This window comes from Egretta garzetta, unplaced genomic scaffold (assembly GCF_000687185.1).
Source record: "Egretta garzetta isolate BGI_Z169 unplaced genomic scaffold, ASM68718v1 scaffold275, whole genome shotgun sequence".
NCBI lineage: Eukaryota > Metazoa > Chordata > Aves > Pelecaniformes > Ardeidae > Egretta > Egretta garzetta.
The window spans coordinates 831,740-842,179 of record NW_009259867.1 but is presented as its reverse complement, the minus strand read 5'-3'; the positions used below and the strand labels follow the sequence as shown (position 1 = coordinate 842,179).

Below are 10,440 nucleotides of genomic sequence, written 5' to 3'. Positions count from 1 at the left end.
GTCCCATCGCCCCTTCCCTGGGAGCAGAGCCCGACCCCCCCGGCTCCCCCCTCCTCTCAGGCAGTTGTAGGGAGCGATGAGGGCTCCCCTCAGCCTCCTCTGCTCCAGGCTGAACCCCCCCAGCTCCCCCAGCCGCTCCCCAGCAGCCTGGGGCTCCAGACCCCTCCCCAGCTTTGTTGCTCTCCCCTGGCCATGTTCCAGCAGCGCAACATCTTTCCTGTAGTGAAGGGCCCAAAATCCCACAGCCTGGCTTCCCTCCTAACCCTCACACCCTAACCTGTCACCCAGCTGGACAACCAGTCTCATCTGAAGAGAATGGGTTTATTAGGAACTGTCTCTGCCATAATTAGGAGGAGTATCCCAAACAGTAGTTAACCTTCACAGCTTTCCTGGGAGACAGAAAAGCACTATTGTGTGCATTTTGCGTGCAACTCAGAATTGTCAATGAGACAAAGGAGGCAGCAGCAAGGTATTAATGGCCTGCTAGAGACCTGATGGGTCTCTGTATCTGGGTTTTGGGAACTGAAGTAGGAGCAATGCTGCATTTTTCTGAAACCAATTTCCAACCCGTTATCTTTTTAAGAGCTTTCCCTGAGCAAGATGTTTATACAACCCCTGTGTATTTCTCATCCGACTGGCTGAATGAATACTGGGATGCTATAGCTGTGGATGATTACCGGTTTGTCTACATGGGACCTAAAGGTTCATGGTAAGGCAAGCGTGGTTTCTGTCATTCTTACATACTCATTTTTAAGATTTAGTATTACAGGGGATTATCATGTTGTACTTCAGGATAGCATCATGCTGCAGAAGCAGCACATGGCCACGCGGTCTAGTGGTGTACCTGAACCCAGCCAGCCGTTGTTTCTCAAGCAGCTCATTTGGTTCTGGATGCAAGCTGTCCTTACATGATCAGCTAAAGTGCTTTTGCGCTTCAAAAAGCCCTGAACTGTGCACGCAAAATCTGCAGAAGTTGTCAGCTAGCTTTTATATAAGGTTTTAGAGCAGAAAATCCCTGGGGATCATCAGCCACTTGATATTTGCAGAGCCCACAGAAGCCTTGGAGGGGCGCTGATGAGTTGGTCAAATATTTTGCTGGTCCAGCATTGGGGATGAAATTGCATTTACAGTATTCCCATCATTTCACATCACAGAATCTCCTGCCACTGAGGTATTTGTGGGACAGTTTCAAAACTAACTGGTGAAGAAGCACAGAGGCTATAAACCACTGCAGTGCTGTGTAGATATAGTGGCCTTTTAATGCTTAAAGCAGTTGAAATATAATGAAGGGGGTGATGCTTTGGGATCAGGTTTGCATGGTAAAGGTTGATTTCTGTGCGTATGATTCTCAGAGACTTTAATTCATCTTACAGCTTTTAGGTGTTGTCTTTACTTAAACCTCCGATTTGCCCCACAGGACTCCGTTCCATGCTGATGTCTTCCGTTCCTATAGCTGGTCAGCCAATATATGTGGGAGAAAGAAATGGCTGTTGTACCCCGCGGGACAGGAGGAGTACCTGAAAGACCGCCACGGCAACTTGCCCTTCGACGTGACTGCACCTAGTCTTCAGGACAGGAGTGTTTACCCTCGCTACAACCAAAGTCAACCCCCTGTTGAAATTGTTCAGGAAGCAGGGGAGATAGTCTTCATCCCCAGCGGATGGCATCATCAAGTTTACAATCTGGTAAGGTAACTGTTACCAACCTTTTCATAACAGAGGGAGAGAACCAGGCAGCAGGCTTGACTCAGATCAAACTTTTTATTGCCACAGCATGTTGTGGATGCCGAAAGTCTAACTGGGCTGCAAAAAAGTTTAGAGAGATTCACGGAGGAAAGGCCTATCAGGGGCCGCTCAAGATGGTGGCTAAAAGCAAGCCCGAACTCATAAGTTCCTTGGGTCATTGACCACTAGAAGCTGGAAGAATGTACAATTGAAGGAGCTGTCTGAACCCTCTTTCCTTATGTTTTTCCTCATTAGATGCTACTAGTCACTGAGAAACAGGATGCTAGGTGGGATGGACTTATGGTGAGGCTGTTAATCCTGGTTTTTAACTGTAAATTGTAATTTAATTATAGAAAATGGTAACAAATTGGTCTTTGTGATGGCAAACCAAAATTAACAACTGTGTTCCTTTCTCCCCACCACCTTCTCCCACCTTTGTGCCCTTAAAAGGTGTGCTCAGACAGAGGAACTAGAGTCATTTGCCAGTTTAGAAAGTGAAACAAGATTTGATTGTCTCTAGAAAGAGACAGCCTTTCAGCACAGTGGTGGTATTGGTGCCAAAGAAGCATTTCCCTTGCTGAGGAATAAGATTTTACATTTTGTGGCATCAGTGGCGGTACAGCTGTTTTCTCACGCTTCCCTGTGTAGCCTATTGAAACCATTTAAATTATTCCCTCAGGAGGATACCATTTCCATTAACCACAACTGGGTGAATGGCTGCAATGTGGCTATAATGTGGTGCTTCCTGCAGGATGAATTAGCAGCTGTCCAGCGGGAAATCAATGAATGGAAGGACCCTATGGATGATTGGCACCTACAATGCCAGGTATAACAACATGATGCGGGCTGCCTGTCTCTCTGTTAGAGGATCATGTATTTCCAAGGTGTGTCGCACCACCTTATGAATTCTAAGACACCTTAAGTCCTTAACCTCACAACTGGAATTAGTACATGCTTCCTACAGAAGTAGGAACTGGTGACAGCTTCATTTTGCAGGAAATCAAGTATTACTTTAGTAAGACAGGAAAAAGCTCATGCCGGTGCATATTTGCTCTGCCAAGGAGGTTAGGATGTTGTCTGAAAAACCAGTGCTTCAGCTGCGCTTCTTCAACTCTCAAGGTTAGCATTAGCATCGAGATCAATCCTTTATGTAGTATTTATGTTCCCCTTTATAAGTGCTTTTTCACGTAAACAGAATTACTGGTAAGACAGACCCCACACAGAAGAACTGGTTTGAAGACCATTCAGGATGAAACCACGAATCTGAAACAAGCAAAATTAAGGTGAAGGTGGCAGCAGGTTTCTGTGTCTGCCAATTGATGCTCTCAGAACTATACTGGGCAGCGTCGTATCTTGTATGCTTCCAAAATCTTAAGCATGAAACAAATGTACGGTTTATTTCTGGATGCTGTTACTGCTGCTAGGTTGATATCCTTCAAAAATAATTTCAAAAAACACAGCCACGTAGGACTTAGCAGAAACAGACTGTGGCTTTTGGGGCTACTGTTTCAAGTCAGATAAAGAACTCTAGTGCCAGCAGGGAATTAAAAAAACATGGTTAAACCTGGTTGCTTGTGATTCCAGATAGTTACTAGCTTGATAAGATATGTTTTTGTAATTTTTACTGTAAATAAAAGACAGTTGTTTACATTTCAATCCTGTTTTGTTCCCCTAGTTGATCATGAAGTCTTGCACAGGTATAGACTACAAGGAGTTCTACAACTTCCTCAAAGTTATTGCAGAAAACAGGATTTCTGTCTTGGAAAATGGCCTCGATGACGAAGCTTCGGCAAAGAACACTCCAAAAGCTGCCATTTCCACCTTGGGCATGCTCCATGCAGTGTTTGATTTAAAGAGGACTGTGAAGGTGTTAACATCGCTGAGTGCTAATGAAGATTTCAAGAAACTAGACCTGACGTCACTTTCTCCACCTCCGGAGGCATTGCTCCACCACTTGAAAGCAGCAATAGATACAGCACTACTCTAACTTCCTATTTATTCAGTTCTTTGTAAAATGAACCTTTTGCAAAATGGGTGTTTGTAGAAGACTGACTCCTCCCTGTTTAATAGCTGTTGCAGTTGAAGTACAAAGAGCCTTAATATAGAGTGGGGAGAGAGTACATTCATAAGATGACTGAATACCTTTTAAGTTGACAGTGTTTGAGTGTCTGGTGTAATTGGACAGCGAAAAAAAAAAAAAAATCTCAGGTAAAGGAAACCCAAATCACATTAGTATTATATTATGAGCCCTGCTGGTGAGTATGTATTCAGGGGAGGGGAACAGAAATTCACTGTGGATCAAGCTTTGGTCTCCAGGGCCAAACACTGAGATTGCAGTGGTCTGCACCGTGTTCCCTCTGCTTCTGAGAACACTGTATACAGACAACAAACCAGCACGGCAGGCTCCAGCAGTTAAGCTCTGCTTTGTCTGGTCACACCTAAACTGCTTTAAGCCCTTTCCTGCTTCCAGGTGCAGCTCAGCCTTTCTTTTTCTTTTTGTTTTTTTTTTTTTCTCAGATATCAGAGGACACTAGTTAGTTACTTTCCCTTGAAGCCTGAGCTGACTCAACAGCAGTAGCCTGGATGTGGAGGAGCTGACTGTACTAATTTCCTGTACAGTGACATCTCTCTAAAGCTGAAAGTCTCGGGTAGCATCAGCTTTCATACTGCTCCAGGGTCTGCAGGATTAAACTGAACATATCAGGAAGCTGGAGTCCTGATAACAAATCTGCCACTAATAATTTAAGCACACGATCCACCCAAATTCAAAAGGAGGAACCTGAATGTACTCTTACATTTCTACACGCTATTTCAAGGCACGGTATTTTATCAAGCAGAGATCTGATTAATCAGGGAAGCTAGCAAGTAACCTCGTATTATCTCCTAAAAAAAGCCATGCTGTTAACACACCAAATAGCACTACTGCATGGTTACACAGCACAATTTGCAACCTGAAAGCTACCCTTGGGCTAAAAGAGCATTTCCAGTGAAGCACTCCTCTCACGTTCACTGGTTGGTGAGAAAGCCTAGAAGCACAAGTGGCTGCACACTGTTAGTTGCCCCTTTAGGGCTCGCTTGAATTATATCTCAAGAATTTCCAGCTGACCTGTAAAAGCAACTAATAACCATATGTTTAGAAAGTACAATAGTAGAAATCTTCAATAGGCTGAAAAATCCCATTGTTTTCTAGGTAATCCTGTGGAGTTTGTACATGCATGCATTTTGCATGTCCTGTTTTCTAGTAGAAGTTCTGCATTACCTGAAATTAAAATCCATACCCAGAGCATGGAAGAATGCAGTATGGAGAAAACAGACTTTTTTTTTTTTTTTTTTTTTTTTTTTTTTTTTTTTTTTTTTTTTTTTTCTTAACAGCTGTGACTACATCTCAGTGAATCAGCCTTCTGGCAGGGTGTTTCTTTGGACTGGAAAACTGCCAGTTTTAAGCAACTCTGAAATTAAAAGTTCACAGCTGTTACTTATGACTGTTTACATCCTCCAAGACAGGCAGCTGGAGCTTTCTTCCTTAAATGAATAAGGTGAGATTTCACAGAGGTGAGGAACAATGGTTTAAAGCTGACAATCTGTGTGGTGGTAGAAAAGCATGGGTTTGTATGCCTCGGTCTCCCTGCATGCTGTGCAACTGGTCTTGGCACCACCCACTTTAAATGCTGCCATTTGATACAGGGTTTGCTTAGATGAACAGGACTTCTCATTTCATGTCCCATGAAGCTGGGGCTGCTTGGCTTTGCTGTGTGAAAGCAGCAAAACCACAAGTCTAGCTTTTACACTCTGAAGGTGTCTACCAGCCATCCTTTGTAAGGCCTGCTAAGGCTTAGTGTGATCGGTGTGAGACAGAGGGGCAAAAAAAAAAGAGTCGTTTAATTGGAAGAGATGATCTTAAAGTTTAAGCCATGTTCTCGTTATGATTCGGCAGGGAACAGAAGCACAAAAATTAGTTTTATGGTTTCGGTCTCTCTTACATTAGGAAACTAATTTGGAGTTCAACTTCTCCATTCCTATGAATGAGCAAGGCAGTAAGGGAGCCACATATTTTATGAAGTTAAAGAGGAAAAAAAATCTCAAATGCCTGAAGACAGCAACAAGGTTGGAGTAAGAAGTGTACAAGTCTGGAATCTCTCTTAAAAATTAAACAGCTTTATTTAAATACAAAGTTACTGTAAAACATACATTAGGATACTCTCATACCAATATATTAACTATTGTAATCAGTGTACTATTTATTAAAGCATAATACTTGTCATAAACAGGAGGAAACAGCCTGTAGAGTTGTGTATTGTTTTCCTGAAGTCATAACCCTGGACAATTTAAGAGTCAAACCATAAAAAAAAATAAAAAGGTTAAAATCTAGTTCAAAAGAGCTTTTGCTCTAAATACCCAACTCAGACATTACTAACTTTGTCTGATAGGAATGGGAGAACCAAATAACCATTTGCCTTTTATAAAGGCAGCAGAAAACCCAGCCCACTTCTAATCTGCTTCGTACCCCACTGGCATCAGTGGGTGATCTGTCAGCATGAAGCCGTGCACCTAGGAAAACCAGTGTTTCTGCAGCCCTGTTAGTGTAGAAAGCCAGGTGGGTTTGTGTTTTGTCTTGCCAGGATTTGAGATTTCTCACCCCAGGACAACGCCTGTCCTGTCTATTAGACACACACGACCCCCTGCAGAACTAGAAAGCAGCACTAGCACGTTCAAGGTGCAAGCGTGGTATCCCTGAGATTTAACAGGAGTCTGCAGACTATAAATATACACTTGTAGGTATCCTAAAACAAGGAAGTTAAGTCAATAGCAGCTTTACAATGCAATAGAGAGGTACTGAGTGTGGCACAGGTAGGAAGAGGAATGGAAAAACCTTCCTCTTAGGGATACAGGAAAAGCCACCTCCCTCCAGGAACAGGTTGTTCAGGAGCATGGAGATGGCCTCTCGTCCATGCCACATTCCTGCCAACCAGAACTAGTCCCACCAAAACAGTTCTTGTGGTTTCATTCGACCGCTTTCTATAAAGTAACCTCCCTTCATGTCAGTTCACCCGTGCAAAACAAACACAGTGTCTGAGAGAACAGTTAAATGAGGTTTTGCGGGAAATTGCTGTTTGCAGGAAAAGTGAGATAAAACTACAGGGCAAAAGAAACCTTGGCCCCTTCCCGCAAAGAGATTCCCAAACATAAGCTGAGGTTGCATATTGAGGGCTCATAGCCCACAGCATCCATGCTTTATGATCATAGCTAGTCCAAGAGAAAACCCAGCAAGAACTCCTCATCTGATAAATAACCGTTCTTCCCTTTCTAAAGGCAGCCAGAACAGCAGTCACTTGATTGCTTCTTCATCCAACGGTGTTTGGTCAAGAAAGCGTGGCAGGGAGGAGGCTCCCTTTGGGTCCTCGGGCTCAGGAGCTGTGCGTCCCGTGGCAGTTCTCTCTTTGGTGGAGTCTCATCCTCTGTATGTGTTCATAGCATGACTGGGAGAGGAACAGAGCAACCCATTAAGGAGAAGTTTGGGAACTTTGGGTCAAAATCCGGCCTCTTGCACACAAAGTGAAGCCATGCTGCCCCACGGGCTAGACAAAAGATTAAATCTGCACATTATAAATTAAAGATAAGCATATTCTCTAGACTAGAAGGAAAATAACCTGTGCTAGGCCTATAAACATTTCTAGAATGAAATGAGGGTATAACACATCAGTGCCTCCACTACTCAAAAAAAGGCAACTGTCACCGTTGAAAACATGTCCTTACCTCCAGTGCCGTTAACAGAAAGTCGTACAGCCCTCCCTGGTTGGTGGGGTCCATCAAGTCTCTGATCAGATGGATTTCAGCTCCCAGGTGCTGGATTCTAGGGAAAAAAAAAGGCGCAACTAGAACAAATCTCTGGGCACCAGTGCTTGTGGGTATTATGTTTGAAATCAGATGATGGAGAGAAGGAGGCATGGATCTGGAATTCCATTGCTGATTCCTTGTACATCGCTTTGATCTTCTGGACACTGAGTCCTTGAGGTATCTGGCGTGACTAGATCTCAGCAAAGGTGCTCGATCATAATTCAAGCCTTCCATTTTGTACAGTCTCTCTTAGAGAGATATTCAAACCCCACCTGGACAATGTCCTGTGCCCCCTGCTCTGGCTGACCCTGCTTTAGCAGGGGGGTTGGACTGGGTGATCTCCGGAGGTCCCTTCCAACCCTTGCCATTCTGGGATTCTGTGATTCCCCTCATCTCTCATCTACAGCCGAGAAAGCTGACTAGCAAACAAACGTGCATCATCCAACACAACCACAGGATTTCACAGCCCCAAATTTAAACGTTTCACCCTTTTTTGGAGACCAAGCATATCCAGGAAATCAATCAAGGATTTTGACCCCAATTTGCCAGGAAAAAAAGGTACCATTTCATTCTACTGGACGTAAACAGGCTCCTGCAGTCCCAGTGACAGCAGCGCAGACAGAGCCTCTTCGGCAGAAATGTGTTATATTTACAGTCATTCCTACACGGGACAGTCATTCCTACACTACTAGATGGTCATGTTCAAGACCTTTGTAGGCTCCCAAGAGAATCACAGTGCCCCACTGAGAATGGAAAAGAGAAGATGTATGATATTCAGATGATGCCTTGAAGGCATCAACGGTTGGCCTTCAAAGGCTTCGTGTTCCTATTTTCTACATTAATCTGAGATGTGGGTAAGACTGCATTTCCCATGACAACCCTGAACTATCCTCTTGGGTAACAGATGGACACTCAGGAAGTCCTTAGCCGCTTCATATCATGGCCAGCAGTATCACACCATGGCCAGCAGCATCACACCACAGCCAGCAGACAGTAGCACACAGAAACCCCAATACAGCTGAGGAAAAAGCATGTTAAAACAAAAAAAACCCAGTTTTTTATTTAAACTATTTGGCCTGGAAACGTGGCTGTCCTTTCTCTGATTGAGGTAGCACACAGCAACGGGACTGCGAAATGAAAAGCTTCCACTTACTTTGCTCGGGATACAACATACATCAGTAGGGGCAACAGGTCATCCATGGGGAGCTTGTAGTCCTTCTCCACCACCCGGGACACTGTGCTCTCTATCTCCTCATACGTCTTCTGTAGGATCACCAGCTTTTCCCGGGGATCCACCGTGGTGCTGTCAGTGTGAAAACAGCCATGTCAAAGATCCACGACACAGCTAAAGAGATAAAGCAGAACTAAAAAAAACTCAGAGCAGCCCGTCATGCTACAAAAAAAGGCTATCAATCATCTCAAATGGCTGCACCAAAAAGAGGTCAACGGGGTTGTGCCAGGAGGCATCACCAGGGTGTGACATCATCCAGATGGACCTTGAGTCTTCCCGAGTCCTAAATATGACCTGCTCACCCTAGTGTCTGTCTTTCATTTTAGACAGGACTAACCCAGATCACAATCCCTCAAATAAAAGCTAAAGAGTATGAGATCAACCACTTTGGGCAATTCTACCAAGATACTGCTCCTGCGAGGGACTAATACAGTTGTCGCATCTGTAAGGTTGTTTTTTTCTGCCTGTAACACCCTGCCAAGGTACACGTAGCCTGTGCTGCCTTCCTCAGAAGAGAAGTCACCTTGACTTTCATCAGGAGGCTCTCACCAGGACTACTGGTACTTTGGGACCTGAGAGCTCCTGTCTGATGGATCTCACAACACTTCCCTGCTCCCCTTTATCTTTCTTCCCACTCGTTACTGCAGCACCATTCCCTAGGCTGGACTTCAAGCCAATAAAGCAAGCTGAGCTTCTTAAATTGAGCTCTACTTTGCTACATTAACATCTTGGGATGACACACTGGATGGATAACCCTCATGTAGCTTCATGTGTCCAGAGAAATGGGCTCTATCACGACCCAGCAGTCACAGCCAGGCCCAGTTTGCTATGCGCACTGGCACAAGTGAACTCCATTTCATCAAAGTCAGATTTCATGCAGGAATGTCCCCGCAAAATTAAGGGGACATGTTTGCCAGGGGAGGGTTGCATTTAAACACACTAGATATTGTCTTGACAGTTTTGGGGGAAAAAAAAATAGTTCTATAGAAGTTATTATTTCAGTTGAAGATGAAAAGTATCAGAAACAACTTTTCTTGCAGGCTAACCCAGATATGCTTTTGTAAACAGGTGTAAATGTACAGCATTTCCCAATATGCAGAAAATTCCCATTGGCTCTGGTTGTCAGTCACAGGTTATGGATGGTGACTTACATCAGCTTCTGCAAACACTCTGTGGCGGACAGGAAACACTTGTCTTTGATAAGGGACCGCCTCTGAAAGGGAGACAAAGAGTTGTGCCTCTGTAAGAGCATCTCTCTGAGAGCCACCACGTGGCTCCCCAGTGCCGGACCCAAAATAAGCAGGTTTGCTGCCCAGAAAGGAGGAAAAAATAAAGCTGTTGTAGACAGTGCTGCTCTGAACACACTTAGATGTCTACGGTGCCACTCTGAAGAGAAGTGTCATTGAAACGCCGCCAAGCAGTGCATTAGGTTAACGTGTTAGGGTAACGGTTGGACTTGATGGTCTTAAAGGTCTTTTCCAACCCAAACGATTCTTTTTAGTAGGGCCAGCTGTGTCAGGACAAGGAGTAATGGTTTTAAGCTAAACCAGGGTAGGTTTAGACTAGATATAAGGAAGAAATTCTTTACAATGAGGGTGGTGAAACACTGGAACAGGTTGCCCAGAGAGGGGGTGGAGGCCCCATCCCTGG

General features: G+C 44.3%; 2 protein-coding genes across 6 annotated transcripts in view; one reads left to right on the top strand and one right to left on the bottom strand.

Moving 5' to 3' along the window:
* Positions 1-5,024, top strand: part of JMJD4 (jumonji domain containing 4) — a 17,361-nt gene extending 12,337 nt beyond the window's left edge. Inside the window, exons 3-6 of the mRNA XM_009640098.2 lie at positions 584-709; positions 1,418-1,685; positions 2,404-2,550; positions 3,400-5,024. Coding sequence (XP_009638393.1) covers positions 584-709; positions 1,418-1,685; positions 2,404-2,550; positions 3,400-3,711 — 853 coding nt within the window. The 3' untranslated portion in view covers positions 3,712-5,024. The remainder of the gene's footprint in view (positions 1-583; positions 710-1,417; positions 1,686-2,403; positions 2,551-3,399) is intronic.
* Positions 5,025-5,836: 812 nt separating this feature from the next.
* The window catches only part of ALS2CL (ALS2 C-terminal like), a 52,520-nt gene continuing 47,916 nt past the window's right edge, over positions 5,837-10,440 (bottom strand). For 4 of the 5 annotated variants that reach the window (XM_035895637.1, XM_009640097.2, XM_035895638.1 and 1 more), the window contains exons 23-26: positions 9,942-10,003; positions 8,713-8,862; positions 7,479-7,575; positions 5,837-7,201 (exon numbers count right to left, since the gene is read on the bottom strand). In XM_035895637.1, the coding sequence (XP_035751530.1) occupies positions 7,130-7,201; positions 7,479-7,575; positions 8,713-8,862; positions 9,942-10,003 (381 nt within the window). In that variant the 3' untranslated portion in view covers positions 5,837-7,129. Of the gene's footprint in view, positions 7,202-7,478; positions 7,576-8,712; positions 8,863-9,941; positions 10,004-10,440 lie in introns of those variants that run through there. The other variant, XM_035895639.1, reaches the window with a different exon arrangement.